Source organism: Triplophysa dalaica, chromosome 25 (genome assembly GCF_015846415.1).
Source record: "Triplophysa dalaica isolate WHDGS20190420 chromosome 25, ASM1584641v1, whole genome shotgun sequence".
Lineage (NCBI taxonomy): Eukaryota > Metazoa > Chordata > Actinopteri > Cypriniformes > Nemacheilidae > Triplophysa > Triplophysa dalaica.
In genome coordinates this window covers 10,893,955-10,910,421 of record NC_079566.1, presented here as the reverse complement: position 1 = coordinate 10,910,421, position 16,467 = coordinate 10,893,955, and the positions used below count along the sequence as shown (strand labels likewise).

The following is a 16,467-nucleotide window of genomic DNA, read 5'->3' as shown; positions in this document are numbered from 1 at the left end:
TTGTACCCATGATGCTACGGGTCAGTCGGAATTTTAGATGTTTTGCCTTTCATGTGTGACTGCGCCGACCGATCAGAGTTTTTCGTCAAAGTACCGCGAGAATGCTTCGCGAAATATGCTCTCGCGGAATTTTGTCGTCATAGGCCCATCAATCTGCGCAGCGCCGCATAAACATGAACACACCTCTTGTCAGGAAGAGGATACGAGCGAGCAAGTTACAGCAAACCCACAAGACGTCGTCTACAATTCTGTGTTTTTACAAGAAAATGCACGCGTGTCAGTGGCGATAAAGTACAGTTTGTTGTTAGGTATGTGGTTGTTTTTTCATCGGTCCATCGCAGTTCCACACATTGGACTTCAGTGACAGGTAACGTTAACGTTAAGGAGGTAACGTTATGCTTTCAGTTTGCTTAGGTCAAACTTTTTGGCGAGCGCTTGGCGTCGTGTCTCCTATTCAACCAGCATTTGAGTGAGGGGCTACAGTGCAAAATATCTTTTTCGTGATATCTATTTCGTCTCATTGAAAGGTTAATGAACAGCAACATATCAAGTTCTTTGACAAGTGCTGCGTTGCTCAGAACGGGTTGCCAGATCCTTCAAGTCCTTTGTGTAATGCAGATATGTAGTCGTTCTTTTGCATTATCTGTCTTCTGTTCTATATCTTTACTATAGCCTGCTGACAAAATTTTACACAATTTCTATTACACATAATTTAATGGATTTAAAGGGAATGGGCTCAAATATAAGCTAAAGTGGTCGGGTCTCTACTGGTAATGTGTTGGGATCTGGAGGGTGGGAACTGGAAGAATTTCCAAAACCTACTTTTTAAGATAAATTCGTATAGGTTTTAATGTTATACAGTTGGTGGTTCATCATTTGTAATGGAAAACATTAAAATCTGTAGACATTTTGTATAAACTATATCAAAGTATACCTATATCACAGTGTCCGATTTTAACATTGCACTACTGAACAGCCAGGGGTGCCGCCTAGAAATTCTGGGCCCTATGGAAACCAACATTTCTGGGCCCCCTACAAATAGGAAAATAAAAAGGGGGTCTGCTCTTCTGGGCCCTAAATCAGCCTGGGCCCTTAGCATCGTCCAAACCTTCCACCCCTTTACGGCGGCCATGTGAACAGCACTATGTTTAATGTTATACGATACTGTCATACAATAGTCCAGTAGAATGCCTTGTGTGGTCGTGGTGGACAGTTCAAAGTGCAAAAGATCAGTAGATGTTTCATTGATCATGCTTGATTTGTATTTCTCCAACACCAGTTTGTTGAATGGGGATATGTTTACCTGAAACTGAGCCTGCATCTTGTACTGTATGTGAATCATTAATTTCTTTATCAGAAGCCTGGTTTCTATGTAAAATTCTGCCTGAGTGTTACTGCTTTAATTTATGCGTTACAGTTCACCACTGACTTGCAACTGTATCTAATTATAAAATGGGTCTTTTATTTAGTTGCTAAAATCTAGTGTCATCCATTTGTACTGGATGAGATCGATGTGAAGAATTCCAGTAATTTGAGCAGAGGATAATCAAATCCTTTGAGGAAATGGGACTTTTCCCTGCAGTTTGTGTCACACTTCAAACCACTAAATATAATTTTCAATGATGTTGGGAGTGACATGTTTTTTATGCTGTTTTCTGGACTCGATGACACCGATGCTTACAGGAATATGCAATAATGGTAATGGTGTCAGTTGACACAGGCATTTGTAGAACACAATAGTTTATATTCATTAGATTGTTTGGCTGTTGTCAGTTTTGTTCTTTGTTCGTTCTATTGTTTGTTTGTTTTGTCTTTGTGCTATGTTACCTTCACAAGTCAAATTCAGTTGAAGTGGTGTTATAAAGACATTTTATGTCAGTCCCCTCAGACATGGACCATAAGGATGCATTTGCAGCGTTGCAGGGGGTTTGTTCGGAAGTGATCGTTGCTCTTAATGGATCCCCCAATTCTTCCCATGGTGACCACGCCGATCGTATTTTGGGAGTGATGAGGCAGATTCAGGAACACGGCCGTTCTGTCGAACCATTGATCGCTGGCTTTACTTCTGTGTATCACCACTTTGACTTAGATGCTGAGACACCCGGCAATGGATATCGGACCTTAGTGAAGGTAGCTACTTATGAATGATAGATCCTCTAATTTATAAAGTGATGTGTTGCAAGCCAATGACTCGTTGTCATAAAAGTCTATTGCTTTAATCAGAATTTGTAAATACTCTTGGTTAGAAAATGCAATCGAAAAAAAATACAAAACGTCCTGCACATACAATTTTGATTATATTTACAATGTTTACTTTTGTATTGGATTTTTGTGCATGTGGAGCTTTAGTTCTCGTTCTCTTATATAATATGAAAATGGGCGGCCAGGGATTTAAAAAATCCCCTGTTTCAGATTATATAAAAAGATTATATAAAAAGGGTTTGGAATGACACAAGAGTAAATAAATACTGAGTGTTACTTAAATTTTCTCTTACTTTAATGTTCCTCACAGGTTGTACTTTCTTGCACCACCCACATCATCCAGAAAGCACGTTACATCGCCTCAAACTGCAGCGGGCCATTTTTTCGAATGGAGCACAATGCAGCAGAAATGGAGGCGTACTGTAGTGCCCTGTGTCAGCTGCGGGCATTGCTTTATCTGGCACAGGGTTTGTTAAATGACAATGCCTATGGGCAGCTCTTGTCACATGAGGAAGGGGGGCTGAGTGAGAAATTTGCACAAGAATACATCTCCATGCACAAGGCTTGTTTCTACGGCCGCTGCTTGGGCTTCCAGGTGAGATTAAGATTATTTGCATGTTTCGAAAAGACACTTCTGTTTAAGTGCAATATTGTCCTGATTTTGTCACTGTTTTATGATGCTAAGGAACAGCTAAAGCATTCATGATTGTACGCAGCCTTTCACTGTTGCGTGCGGCTGCAGAATGCAAATTTGTTCCGGAAACATAACGTCAGCCTCTGTTTCTTTATCTCCAAGTTCTCGCCTTCTCTCAGGCCGTTTCTGCAGACGGTGGTCATCAGTATGGTGTCCTTTGGTGAAAACTACAAGAAACAGAACACTGGCCTAGGTCAGTGTAGTGAATTAGCTGGCATCTGTGTCAGCACATAATATTAAGAGTAAAATTCCTTTTTCTTTCATTTACATATTGGCATAGACACTCCCCACATGACCCAATATATGTCTTTATCAGTTTGGGTGTTCCCTGGTATGCTAACCGGTGACCTTTGCACTGCTAATGCAAACATCTTTCTTGCTAAAGCTGATGTATATTGTGATCTAGTCAGTTTTTTGTTAGTTAAATTCTGTCAACTTAAATTGAAATTTTTGCATTTGTCAGACGCTTTTATCCAAAGCGACTTACATTGCATTGTACTATACATTTGTTTCTCACTATGTGTAATCCCCTGGAATCGAACCCAATCTTGGCGTTGCTAATGCCATGCTCTAACCACTTACAGGCATAGCTGCTCTCTCTTTCTTCACATCCGGCAAATATGTGATGGACCCTGAGCTGAGGGGAGCGGAGTTTGAACGCATCACTCAAAACTTAGACATGCAGTTTTGGAAAAGCTTTTGGAACATTACTGAGACTGAGTTGTTATCAGTAAGTATTTCAATGCAGGCATATTTGTGGTTCTACATGCGGGCTAAAATGTAACAACACTCAAACGTCAGGTGCATATTTACTGTGAATTTAGCATGTAATGACTCAAAGCTTTCAAATGATTATCTCGTTTATCTTTCCTGTTTTCTTTCCTCTTAAGGGTTTGTGCAGAATTGCTTCCATTGTGGTGCAGGTGAATCTAACAATAACCGTGCCAGGTGAAGCTTTGAGTTTGCCACTCGCATCTGACCCCAGTCTCTCAGTCTCAGTATCGCCTCCAGTAGCCCATTGGGGCCCGGGGCCAGTCAACATGCGTCTGATCTCACACACACTCCGCAAAGGACAGGTGTGTGTGTGTATTTTACTGAAAATGTATGAACACATCGTTTGCTATATTGTATTACTTTCTAGGAATGAACCAGCATTAAAATTCTTGCTGCTCCAGATAAGATGTTAAAAATGTTCATGCTCATAAAAATGTTTCTAATGCAGTTCAGTTTAGTTTATCCCGTATGATTTGAACATTCATTTCACCAAATATGAAGAAATGTGTAAATATTTTGTTTTGTAATAAGTAATTCACCCCCATTTCCTATATCCTCCACATTTAATATTTCTCCATAGGACAGTGCAGAACTCTTGGCATTTTCTCGACCTGAAGGACCTCAGTTATCTCTACCCGTCACTTTTAATCGTCAGACATCTCCTCTCTCTCCGTGCCTGCTCATACACTTTCACGGAGGAGGTTTTGTTGCACAAACTTCAAAATCACACGAGGTGCAGCTGATATTTTATATAAACTTTGTTTCATGTATGGCCACTCTGCTCCAAAAATCTTGCCTCAGTTGATCTTTTTTCAATGTTTATTTATTTTATTTGCCTTTTCTAGAATTACCTGAAGAGCTGGTCAAAGGATCTGAACGCTCCTGTTCTCTCAGTGGATTACTCTCTGGCTCCAGAGGCCCCATTCCCCCGAGCTCTAGAAGAGTGTTTCTACGCCTACTGTTGGGCTTTGAAAAACTGCCACTTGCTGGGTTTGTATAGCACACTCTTTTATATGTACACACATACAAGGAATGTCCTGTCATTTTAATAACATACTGTACATAGAAGACAGCTTCTTTTGATAAACTTGATCTACGCTATGACACTTTAAAACAGTGGTTCTCAACCTTTTTGTTGTAAGGCCCCAAATTAGTGTAGGGTGCATCGCTTAGGGCCCCCCCAAATAAAAACTTTTAATCTTAAATAGAATTTTAATGAAATCAAAAACATACCATATTATACAATGCTCGAACATCAATTATTTTGGTTTTTGGTCTTATTTATCTGATGTATAAATGCACAAATTGTATGATACATGTTTATATTTCATAATATGCCAAAAAAACTGTGGGCCCCCTGGATCCATATTGGGGATATATGGAGCGACGGGAGCCACGTCCCTCAATTTGAGAACCGCTGCTTTAAATAATCACCACAGGTCAAGTTGGCATTACATCAGTTTGTTGATCTAACTCATTACAGCTTTATAGTTCATGATAACTTGTAATTATACAACACAGATTTTAGGAACCAATCATTTATTATGCGAATCATGTAAGCAAGTGTTCTAGTTACAACCCAAATTTCAGTTACATCCAAATCTAGGTCTACATTTTTAAATGTCTTTGCTGCAATGAACCTTTATTTTTGAGAGTGTATACTAGCATGTGAATGTCATTAGTGTAAGCCAACTGGGATCCGAAGACTCTCTAAATCTTGATCTTGCTCCACAGGCTCGACTGCAGAGCGTGTTTGTTTTGCAGGGGACAGTGCAGGTGGGAACTTGTGTATAACCGTCTCTATGAGGGCGCTATCTCAAGGTGTACGTGTTCCTGATGGGATTGTGGCAGCGTACCCAGCGACTCTTCTAACAACAGATGCATCACCATCCAGGCTGCTAACGTTGATTGATCCTCTGTTGCCTTTGAGTGTGCTGTACAAATGCATTGATGCTTATGCTGGTAAGACATTTTAATCATCATTAGATTATTTTAGGCTAGAAATGTTTCATTGGAAAAATAAGAAATTCCTCATACAGCAGTTAAATGCATTGGGTGATCAAGATATCTGAGATTTTCAATTTCTATTATGTTTATAGATAGACCTTTATGTCAACCTGAAAACTCCTACAGATCTTATTTCGTCCTACTCTCATAATTCTCTTAACCTTCTCTCTCTATCACAGGTACAGGCTGTCAGACAATACAACCAGCAATGCAGTTTGACACCTTGGCTGCTTTAGGACATGATGCGATGAAGTTGCTAAACAGCATCACCCAGAAAGCGAACACTTGGTTTCTATCTTTAACAGAAGAAAAAGAACCATCATTACCTTCTTCCACCACGTCATCCAATGGGATTTCAACATCCGCTCCACGCACGGAAGACAGCCCACAGGAATCCAGAGAATACCCAGAAAACTTTGAGCCAATCCGCTCCAGGTGTCTGGTAGATTTACAGACGCCTTGCACACCAATAATGAAGAACCCATTCGTGTCTCCTCTACTTGCACCAGACAACCTTCTCAAGGGCCTTCCACCGGTGCATCTAGTGGTAAGATATGATAATGGTGCTTACAAATCTGTAAATTGCTGAAACTGTTATTATACTGCTTTGCTTGTTCTCCTTAGGCCTCTGCTTTGGATGCCCTGTTGGATGATTCAGTGATGTTTGCCAAAAAGCTGAGGAATATGAATCAGCCAGTGACACTCAGTGTGGTTGAGGACCTCCCTCATGGCTTTTTGAGCTTAGTTCAGGTCTCCAAAGAAACCCAGGAAGCATCTGACATATGTGTGAAACGAATCAGAGAAGTCTTACAGCAAGAGGAACCATCTCCTGCTCATAGGCAGCCAGGGCTCAATTAGACCATCAGAATGGCCTGATGGTCCATTGGGGTAAAATTAGGAACTATGGATGAATCTTGACCCAAAAAAACTAAAAAAGGAAGACGTGTCAGTTGTCAGCACACATTATGACAACACGTGTATGGGAAACTCAAAACTTCACTGAACTTCTGGAAACATACATGCACTTGTAAAATACTTGTACCAAAGTATTTCATTTATGTTTTATTTAAGAGCTATTCATAATGACCTGTCACTGTAGTGATCAAAGTGAATGTCTGAAGCATCAACCGACGATTTACCATTGTGCCTTTACTGAAGCAATAAAATCTATCCAGGCTAACACATTAACACCACAGCAAATGACAATGTTGCCTTTTGTGTATGTTATATTTTGTTTTTATCTATTGAAGCTTTTTATCTGCATTACAAATGGTTTGGTTTACATATTGTTTATTCTGAGTTAAAGTAAAGAAAGTGGTTATATAATTCACAATCCACAACAGTTGTACAAGATGTTTGTGTGTGATGCTTGTATGCTTGTTATGCTTCCATTAGCTATACACGTTTGCCTGGTTTCATAGACGAGGCTTAAGACTAGTCCCAGGCTAAAATGAAAATTTGAGCTGTCTTAACTGAAAATAAATTGCCCTGACATATCTTAATGTGTTTTGTCTAAAGATGCACACCAGTAATGTTCTTATCTAAGGCATATATATAATAAATATAATAATTTAACTAAGGCCTATCTTAAGCTAAGCTGTGTCTTTGAAACTGGGCCACTGCGTCCTTGTGTCAGTTGTCTACAACTGAGCTAAGTGTTTTAAAACTTTACCTCATTAAATTTTATAAAAAATACCTGTCAGATGCACCAGAATATTATGCATAAAGCAAAAGTGAACACAAAAATAAAAAATTCTGTCATTATTTACTGACCCTCGCCTATGTGTATATATATATATATATATATGTATAAATGTCATTGTTCTTATGAACAAACAGAAAGATATTTGGAAGAATGCTTGTAACCAAACAGTTCGTGGCCACCATTGACTACCATATAAAAAAATACTTCATACATTTCTATGTTCTGTTGAACACAAAAGAAGTTATTTTGAGGAATGTAAGGTAGTTATGGGGTACTTTTGACTGTCACTATCACCTTATGGTAGTCAAGTCATGGCCTATTTGGTTACAAGCGTTCTTCCAAATATCGTTCTCCGTGTAAATCAGAACAAAGACATTTATAAAGATTTGGAACAACTTGATGGTGTATAGATGATGACAGAATTTTTTACTTTTGTGTGAACTGTCCCTTCAAATGTTTTTGGACAAGAACTATTCGACCGTGACTAGTTTCCAGTTTTGGTTCAAATGCTGAATACTAAGCATATATAGACTGAAATTGTTAATGAGAATTTAAGTAATTAAACTAAAAGCATGATGTATATTTTTTGTCACAAGATTTCAAAGACGTTCTATATTTTGAGTTTCTGAGATGAATTGAATAACAGATGCAATAATAAACTCAATAATAAATAATCTGTTGGCTTTATGCATGACTTAATATAGCGTATTATTGATTGCAATTCTAATTCCATGTACCAGTTTGACTGCTGGACCCCATCTGACCTTCAGTCAATACTTGACCTTCACAGTAATGACCTGTTTGAGTCATTATTTTACCCTGCAACCAACCTCAACTCCCACGTGCTGCTAATAGAGTATTGTTTTAGTGTACTTAAACCAAATAAATCAAATATAATTTAAATACAAAGTTTTTAAAGGAATCTTCTTAATAATACTCACTAATTTTCTCTATGATGCCCTTCTCTGTTTTCAATCGGTGATTGGCAGGTAAACAAGCCAATAGTCATTTAGGTTTTTCGGTCGACCGGACACGTCACTGAAAGTGGGCGGAGTGCAGAGGAAACACGTGGTTCTGTAACCGGGACAATCGTCCTCTGAGAAAGCTCAACGTGAGTTGTCATTGATTCAATATCATTGAGATTTTTCTTAAAAATCTTACCGTATCCATCACGGAAATTTCAGCGAGTGACAGTAATCTATGTTAGATTTGGACGACATTTATTTTGCGTCCTACCAAGTTGTGTTTCTCGTGAATAACAGACGCATGTGCCATTAGCATTCAAGCTAATTTTTCATACAACTTAAAGTATGTGTTGCTTTTTTATCAAAGCGGCTGTACGATTCGTATTAATAACGTAGTGTATTAATAAAACAGAAGTACTGTTAAATCATTTCCTTTATATAAAGGAATTTAGAGTCATTGCTGTCGTTCATCATGTTCTCTCACTATAGTTTTGTTTCAGAATGGGCAGTGTGTTGGCTGCCAGTGCTCCGAGCCCACCGCTAACCGCGCCTGGCGGAGCGGGCTTGGTGTCAGTGCCACCGGGATTCACAATGCCATCCGTGGCACCGGTCTCTATCACCGGCAGCCAGAACGAAGAGCCTCCCCTTCCAAATCCCGGAGCCTTTGAGGAGTTCCATCGCAAATGTAAAGGTCAGAGATGATGCCTCGACTTCAGTGGTGTTGACGATTTTAAAAACCACGGAATTAAAGTTTAGGTCACGTGATTTTTTTTCTCTCTGAATGTTAAAATGTCTGTAATTAGTTTTTCATGCAAAAATGTAAATGTTCAAATTTATACATTTCTTGGATTTTTAAACATTTCAAGCAATGACTGAATAATGAAGAGAGCATTTAAAGAGCCTAGAATATATGGGAACTCATTCAGTACTGATCCATCTGAAGGATGAGACTTCAAGGAGTTGGTTACCAAATAATATTCCTCCAAATGCTTATTCTATGGTTTTGATGAGTTTACCTTTATTCTAAAAGTGGAAAAAAATCTTAAATTAGTGACTATAAACGTTCAAAATGTATAGTATATTTACCATTTTTCTCATTTACATTGAGGAATATGTTCAATGATAGTTTATGGTAGTTCGTGCATTAACAGTTATATATTCGTAATATTATATTCTTTGTATTTTTATATTCTAATACTAAAGTGTAACCCTAGTTTGTTCTTGTTGTTTGTCTGTCTCTCCCTCAGAGGTTTTTCCTATGCCAATGGAAGGTGTTAGACTAATGTTGAACAAGGGCTTAAGCAACCATTTTCAGGTTAGTGTTCACTATCCTGTTACTTGTAGACCTTGCCTGTTGTTTGTATCCAGCTCCTCCGGGTTGGTTGTAAGTATCTGCAATCTCTGGTTTTACAGGTGAACCACACAGTTTTGCTAAGCACTGTGGGAGATTCCAGTTACAGATTTGGAGCTACATATGTGGGAACCAACCAGACAGACCAAGCTGAGGTAAACACATGTTGCTGTTTTTATCCAACATATGCTCATATTCACGTGTAAGCTTAAGTGTATAGTGTACACTCAAACATCTTGGGATGAATTCAGAAGATGGGACTTTCTGCCAATTCATCCCACAAATATTCTATTGGTGCAACACTAATGCTTCTATAGGATACCATAGCACCATTAGGCCAGATGTTGAAAGAATCTCATCATATTTACAGCATTCGTTTTTTGTCAGGCCTTTCCTGTCATTGTTGGTGACATGGACAACACGGGAAGTCTAAACGCTCAGATTATCTATCAGGTCACAGAGAGTGTGCGCTCCAAACTTGCCTTCCAGGTCTGTATGTGTAACATTCTAGGCTATGCTTTTTCAATTATGATATAACGATGCATTTCTGCAATTTTCGAATGCTTTTCTCCATCAGACACAGCAGCAGAAGTTCGTTAGCTGGCAAGGAGATGCAGAATATAAAGGGGAAAATTTCACTGCTGCAGTGACCTTTGGCAACCCAGATGTGCTGGTGGGGTCCGGTAATTGTCTCCCGATACTCATTATTTATGCTTAATTAACGGTTTTATTATGTTTTTCCCTTTCATATGAGTTATTTTGACTTTCTCTTACAGGAATTGTTGTTGCTCATTATCTTCAGTCTGTCACTCCATCATTGGCATTAGGGGGAGAGCTGGTGTACCACCGTCGGCCTGGAGAGGAGGGCACGGTCATGTCTCTTGCCGGCAGATATACAGGTATACAGACAGATAGAGAGACTTGTAGTAATAATGCACGCAACGCCTGATAGGATTAAAAGTTCACTCAGAATTAACACACTGTTATGTTAGTCGTCTTGAACGTATATACCGACACCTAGTGGTTTGGATGTAACCTTGCAGTTTTGTCGGCATTTGTAGAGACAGATGCCTTTGCAGAAATTCTAATTATACATTTTAGAAAATAATACGTTAATACGTTAAAGGAAATTAAATTAAGAAGTTATTTGGATATTGGAAGTCATTTCTCTCTTATTTCATGTCTTAAAACAGGTAGCAACTGCGTCGCCACATTGACAATAGGAGGAGATGGAGGTCATGCATCATATTATCACAAAGCCAATGAGCAGGTAGGTGTTTATCTGTGGTTTATATTCTTTTATGTGGTGTATTCTTTTAACAGCTCACATCCACAAATGTTTTATGTTTGGGTATTAGTTGCAAGTTGGTGTGGAGTTTGAAGCAAGTGCCCGTATGCAAGACACAAGCGTATCATTGGGGTACCAGCTGGATGTCCCCAATGCCAATCTGGTCTTTAAAGGTTGGTTGTGCACTCACAAATATGTATACACATAGAAATTGTCATATTCAGACACAACAAGTACTACTTACTAAGGGGGCGTGAAGTCTAGGAACACTGCAAAGCAACTAGTAATTTTGAAATCTTTTTGTACATTACACGTAGACCATAACACCTAGAACATTAATCGCATCAGAATTATCTAATTGGAATATATGTGGCATTTAGAAATAAAGTGACATCTATTTTTATCTAATTTGGACTCTTTCCCTCTAGGTTCATTAGACAGTAACTGGGTGGTAGGAGCCACTCTTGAAAAGAAGTTACTGCCCCTGCCTCTGTCATTGGCCCTCTGTGCTTTCCTTAATCATAGAAAAAACACCTTCAAGTGCGGTTTCGGCATCACCCTTGGTTAAACCTGCCCTAGCAGGGGTTATTGCTGCAGTTTACAGACCAGTGATGTCACTGGTCACATGGTAAAGACTTGAACATACTTGCATATTCATCAGTATCTGCTGCTTATAAGGCAAAATGAAGATGAACGAGAGAAATCTTTGTTTTTTGTTTTGTGTGTTTGAGCCTGGTTATTCTTGTCATTTAAACATAAATAAATTATTCCAGTGAATAAGGTATAAATCAATGATAAACAAATGCAATAGAACTAAAATGTATCATGACTCTATATTGCTTTGTTTTTTATGATTAAATGTCTTTTATAAATTATTTTCTGTTTTTGAAAATATTATTCTTTATCTGGGTTTTGGGTTAGTTTAGTTTTGACTAGGCAATATTCAGGGTTATTTTTTCATTTTCAATCATTTGAAATGCTTTGCTGGAGTATCTCTATAATTGTATGGGTACATATACAAATAAATTGCCTCTATTAGATTGTTTTTTTTCTTCGTGCTGTTCTATGTGTACTTTTATGTGCACCCACCGGGCAGATATATGCAGATAAGTGTTGTGATGAAGCTGACAAAGTCCAGATGGACCGTCATTTTTTTCATGACTCATCAATCATTACATGAAACTTGCGATAATACGTGCAGATCAGCACTCACACATACATACACATGAATACAAACGGAATTTCAAAAACACAAATTAAATAACTACATAATTGTGTAACTGTACTGTAAAATAACTGTATTTTTATGTGTTTTAGGCATGTAGCTTTGTTCTGTTGAAATAAACGGATTAAAAAATCATCGTTTAAAATTTTGATTATTGACAACAAGGAATTGCAAATTTTTTGAAAACGAGATTGTATTTCACGGACAAGTTGAGTAAAAAGGGTTTTGATTAGTTTTAAGTCATTTAGAATGGTTTATATGGTACTGTAGTATTATGTTCTTGCTAGGCTGGAATGCAATTAGGCCATCATGTCAAAAGCTCAGGGGTTGTTTATCAGTTTTCTCTTTTACATGACTGATAAGTGACAAGACAGCCAGTCTAGTTGACTAAAATTATTTTTTGTGTAATTGGTGGAATGGCTAGATTGCTACGTAAAGGTTTTTAAGTAAATGTTTATCTTGAGGACACCCTATATTATGTATAAATATTTGATCTAAGCAAATCAATTCCAAATTAAATCAAAATTGTGATGTGCATTTTCTTCCATAATTCATTTTAGGTTTACATAACAGCTTTATTATGAGTTTGGTTAATGGAAACATTTTCGTACGTAAACTGGGCACCAACATTCAGATTAGTGGTCAACATATATGTAATTCTAAATTATTCATTACCACAGTTTGACATTGGATTCTTATTATTTGTGTGATTCTAAATAGTAGTAGTTTTACTTAACTTTAAAGTTTTATTTTAAATGTACAGGACACTTTTAAGACAGTCACAGGTCTTAGGTCAGTTCAGCTAATGATCATCATGATGTGGAATGAATGCATGGCGGTGTGCAGCAGGGCACTTCCTTTCTGGTTATTATTTCTTAATTCCAATTGATCTGTTGTGGTATAGTTCAGACAAGGTAGTCTTGCACAAAGTCTACATGTCCGTGTGAACTTCTCAAGATAAGAGGCTTCTCGTGGACGATAGCAGTTTGCTGACATCATAAAGTGTGTTAACATATGTTGGTTGTTATACAGCACAATTTTATTTCTCCAAATGGTAGTCATTATAAAATGGATGTCGGAACAGACACTTGGGTAACATGTTGGTTAACAGATAATAAGTAAGGAAATAAGACCTTGTTTTAAAATGCTAAAATAGTAAAAAAACAAATTTCTTATGTGGTGACCAATCATTATTTAAGAGTGATAAAATGGATAGGGAGAGATGAGCTTTGAACTTTGATTTCTAGTATGTGATGTCCTTTGTCCATGTGCACATATTATTAACATTGTGTACAACGTAATAAAATATTAACATTTCAACATTTGCATAGTAATTCAACAAATAACCTATTAAAACCACCTTTATCTCTTCTATGATAATCCCTCTTCCTAAATGCTATGTAAAAATACTTGATGTCTTGATGCTTCAATATGATACTCTACTCCTGCTATCCCTGTGTCAGATAGACTCATTTTTTACACCAATGAGCATCATCTCCACAACCCATTTAACAGAAAACACATTTTACCTATATCTTTCCCTTTTGGAATCATGCGACGTGGAATGGAATACCACCATAAAAAGCAAACTGCAAAGCATCTGAAGAACTTTGGACGTAGGCTGCCAGTTCATCTCTAAATCGTCATCACATTATGACCAATAACAGCATTTGACCGCGACCCAGTCATATATATATCAGCTGTTTCAAAACACCCCAAGATCTGTCTGGTAACTCAACTTCCACTTCTTTGGAATTCTTTATATTTTTCACGCTCCCATTTTCTCAAGAACATTGCATCAGCTCTTAACTACTCTGCATTTGTTTTGTGCAGGTGTGCTGTCTGAAACAAACATGAAGTTTGCAGCTGTAATCCTCGCTCTAGCCATTATTTCAGGTAAGCCTTAACAAATTCTAAACTATTTATTATGCCTTTAAACATCATTTAGGAGTAAATGAGGCATTGTCTAATATCCAGGTTACTTGACAGATTGTTTGAAAATGTCATATTTTCATTAGGATGGAAGATCTTACACATGCAATAGCGTGCAAATTTACATTTAGCAATATTCATATACTGAAAAGATTGCATTCCGTGCTATAGGCTGCCATGGGGGCTTCTTGCTTAATGATGACCCAAACAAGACCTTGCAGGAGCAAGTGGATTTGTTCATGAGCCGGCTATCTGAGGTGGCCAATGCTAAGGAGATGAGGGACAGCATCCAGAACACCCAGATCGGCAGAGAATTAGAGTTAGTCAAAACAAACAAAAAAATTGGGAACACTTTCCTTAAAGCATGTATATGTATAATGCATTATAAAGAGTTATTTAAGGGTAAAATGCATTGTAATTCTTCATAATTCTTACAAGTGTGTTGTAATGCATAATATGTAATCAGACATGTCAGTTTGCAAAGATCTTTCTTTAAAGCTTTAAAAACTAAAAAGCATAAAAATGAAGCTATTTATGAAGACGAGAACTTACATTTACATTTATGCATTTGGCAGATGCTTACATTGCATTATCCTATAGATATATACTTAGGTATCTGCAATCGCCTGGGATCGAACCCACAACCTTGCGTTGTTAACACAATGCTCTTACCACTGAGCTACAGAAAAATAAATAGAAATACCATTCTACACTAGAAACTGACTTCCAGTAACAAAAACATCTCCATTTTAATTATTTCCAGCACTCTGATCTCTGACATCATGAGGGAACTGCAAATGTACAGTGAAGATGTGCAGAACAAACTGGCCCCCTATGCACAGGAGACAGCCCTGAAATTTAAAGACGACCTGCAACTTCTTGCAAATAAGCTTCGCACACACATGGAGGAAGCTAAGGAACGTGTCACTGAATACACTCAGGAGCTTCAGACCATGGTGGAGCAGAACACTGATGAAGTCAAGAACAAGTTCAACGCTTACATCCGAAAACTAAAGAAACGTTTGAGCAAGGACACCCAGGAAATCAACAAGTAAGTCTAGTGAAAAAAATTTGAGAGCAAGTTGTGAACACTTAATCATGTTTTTTAAAAAGTATCTAAATAAACATCACTGTGAAATGAAAAAGTGTTTCCTCTTTAAATGAACCGCCTCAGAACTGACACTTGAAATAAATACCATTATGTGTCTATCAAACAATGTCATTGATTGTTCCTCGTCTTATCTCAAGGAAACTGTCAACATTCTTCGAGGAACTTCGCTCTCGCGCTGCTCAGAGTATGGAAGACATAAAGGCTCGCCTTGAACCATACTTCTCTGACATGCTTCAGCGTGCCGAAGACAAGCTGACAACTCTGGGAGAGCTGCTGAAGAGCCAGGCTGAAGTAATTAAAGACCAGCTGGAATCACAAATGCAGGATCTCAAAGAGAAAGCTGAGAAGACCACCGAGAATTTGCGTGCCGCCGTTCAGAATAGGGCAGAAGAGCTCCAGAAATGGTTTCAGTCCTAAGAGCTTGTAATGCTAAAGAATCAGGTGTCATAGCAAAACGAATTGGACAGACTTTTCCAGGTCGCTTTGCTAGAAAAACAGGTATTTTGAATATAAAAGTAAACTGATGTAAAAAGTTAATGGATTTAGGACTCATCTGTATGTAGGCTACAGAGGATATAATGTAAAGACCAATAAAAACAGTGTGTGCCACTTTTCACGTTGGTCATCTTTTTTAGACCATTAAAATATTAGTATAATCTCTATAATAATATATTTTAATATAATAAATTGTGTTTTCATTTTTTTCCAAATCTTTTGATCTTAAGGTGATACTTCACCCAAAAATTAAAATTCTGTCATCATTTGAGTTGTTCCAAATGTGTATACATTTCCTTGTTCTGTTGAACACAAAATAAGATATTTTAAAGAATGTAGGACAGCAAACAATTCTGGGGCACTTTTGACAATCATTATTTTTTTCCCACTATGGTAGTCAATGGGGTTAAGATCTGTTTGGTTGTAAGCATTATTCCAAAAATCTTTCTGCGTTCATCCGAATAAAGAAATGTATATGCATTCGAAGGTAAGTAAAAGATGACAGAATTTTAGGGTGAAGTGTCCCTTTAAGGTGCATACTTAAATTTGTTAAAAATGTATTCAATATTATTGACTTTGATAAAATAGGCTATTAAAAAGCAGCTATTGGACGCAATGAAAAGATAGAAACTCCTCCAATTTATATAAAAACTCATCAAGGTGACTTATTAGTGTGTACATTGCTTGACAAGTAAGGGCCAAACCCAATGATGTGTCT

The 16,467-nt window shown here is 37.6% G+C and overlaps 3 protein-coding genes and 1 long non-coding RNA gene across 6 annotated transcripts; 3 read left to right on the top strand and 1 right to left on the bottom strand.

Moving 5' to 3' along the window:
- Nucleotides 1–199: 199 nt before the first annotated feature.
- lipea (lipase, hormone-sensitive a) lies at nucleotides 200–7,876 on the top strand. Of its 3 annotated transcripts, none has more exons than XM_056741228.1 (11): nucleotides 200–367; nucleotides 1,880–2,130; nucleotides 2,513–2,797; nucleotides 2,999–3,089; nucleotides 3,481–3,626; nucleotides 3,787–3,972; nucleotides 4,251–4,403; nucleotides 4,516–4,660; nucleotides 5,405–5,632; nucleotides 5,857–6,224; nucleotides 6,302–7,875. In XM_056741228.1, exons 2-11 carry the CDS (start codon nucleotides 1,891–1,893, stop codon nucleotides 6,533–6,535), a joined length of 2,076 nt encoding a protein of 691 aa, XP_056597206.1. In that variant the 5' UTR covers nucleotides 200–367; nucleotides 1,880–1,890; the 3' UTR covers nucleotides 6,536–7,875. The 3 variants fall into 3 exon arrangements, with proteins under 3 accessions (XP_056597206.1, XP_056597204.1, XP_056597205.1); XM_056741227.1 differs by having other exon boundaries at nucleotides 204–308; nucleotides 6,302–7,876; XM_056741226.1 differs by having other exon boundaries at nucleotides 200–2,130.
- On the bottom strand, nucleotides 5,494–8,423 carry LOC130415486 (uncharacterized). Its single transcript, XR_008905933.1, has 3 exons — nucleotides 8,324–8,423; nucleotides 6,004–6,218; nucleotides 5,494–5,604 (listed from the first exon to the last, which is right to left on the bottom strand). It is a non-coding gene; the product is annotated as an uncharacterized LOC130415486 (long non-coding RNA).
- Nucleotides 8,424–8,437: 14 nt separating this feature from the next.
- On the top strand, nucleotides 8,438–12,031 carry tomm40l (translocase of outer mitochondrial membrane 40 homolog, like). The gene is made up of 10 exons (XM_056741225.1): nucleotides 8,438–8,493; nucleotides 8,837–9,038; nucleotides 9,595–9,662; nucleotides 9,761–9,853; nucleotides 10,086–10,187; nucleotides 10,276–10,381; nucleotides 10,475–10,597; nucleotides 10,892–10,968; nucleotides 11,057–11,159; nucleotides 11,415–12,031. The coding sequence occupies exons 2-10, from the start codon at nucleotides 8,849–8,851 to the stop codon at nucleotides 11,552–11,554; spliced, it is 1,002 nt and encodes a 333-aa protein (XP_056597203.1). The 5' UTR covers nucleotides 8,438–8,493; nucleotides 8,837–8,848; the 3' UTR covers nucleotides 11,555–12,031.
- A 1,912-nt stretch (nucleotides 12,032–13,943) lies between these two features.
- On the top strand, nucleotides 13,944–15,857 carry apoea (apolipoprotein Ea). Its single transcript, XM_056741775.1, has 4 exons — nucleotides 13,944–14,107; nucleotides 14,315–14,462; nucleotides 14,907–15,194; nucleotides 15,392–15,857. Exons 1-4 carry the CDS (start codon nucleotides 14,065–14,067, stop codon nucleotides 15,669–15,671), a joined length of 759 nt encoding a protein of 252 aa, XP_056597753.1. The 5' UTR covers nucleotides 13,944–14,064; the 3' UTR covers nucleotides 15,672–15,857.
- Nucleotides 15,858–16,467: the final 610 nt, after the last annotated feature.

Coding starts and splice junctions, on each gene's coding strand:
- lipea (XM_056741226.1), top strand. CDS start 1,873: ATGTCAGTCCCCTCAGACATGGACCATAAGGATGCATTTGCAGCGTTG. Junction 3,973..4,250: donor ACACACTCCGCAAAGGACAG/GTGTGTGTGTGT, acceptor ATTTCTCCATAG/GACAGTGCAGAACTCTTGGC. Junction 4,661..5,404: donor GAAAAACTGCCACTTGCTGG/GTTTGTATAGCA, acceptor CTTGCTCCACAG/GCTCGACTGCAGAGCGTGTT.
- tomm40l (XM_056741225.1), top strand. CDS start 8,849: ATGGGCAGTGTGTTGGCTGCCAGTGCTCCGAGCCCACCGCTAACCGCG. Junction 9,854..10,085: donor ACCAGACAGACCAAGCTGAG/GTAAACACATGT, acceptor GTTTTTTGTCAG/GCCTTTCCTGTCATTGTTGG. Junction 11,160..11,414: donor TGCCAATCTGGTCTTTAAAG/GTTGGTTGTGCA, acceptor CTTTCCCTCTAG/GTTCATTAGACAGTAACTGG.
- apoea (XM_056741775.1), top strand. CDS start 14,065: ATGAAGTTTGCAGCTGTAATCCTCGCTCTAGCCATTATTTCAG. Junction 14,108..14,314: donor CGCTCTAGCCATTATTTCAG/GTAAGCCTTAAC, acceptor TCCGTGCTATAG/GCTGCCATGGGGGCTTCTTG. Junction 14,463..14,906: donor CAGATCGGCAGAGAATTAGA/GTTAGTCAAAAC, acceptor AATTATTTCCAG/CACTCTGATCTCTGACATCA.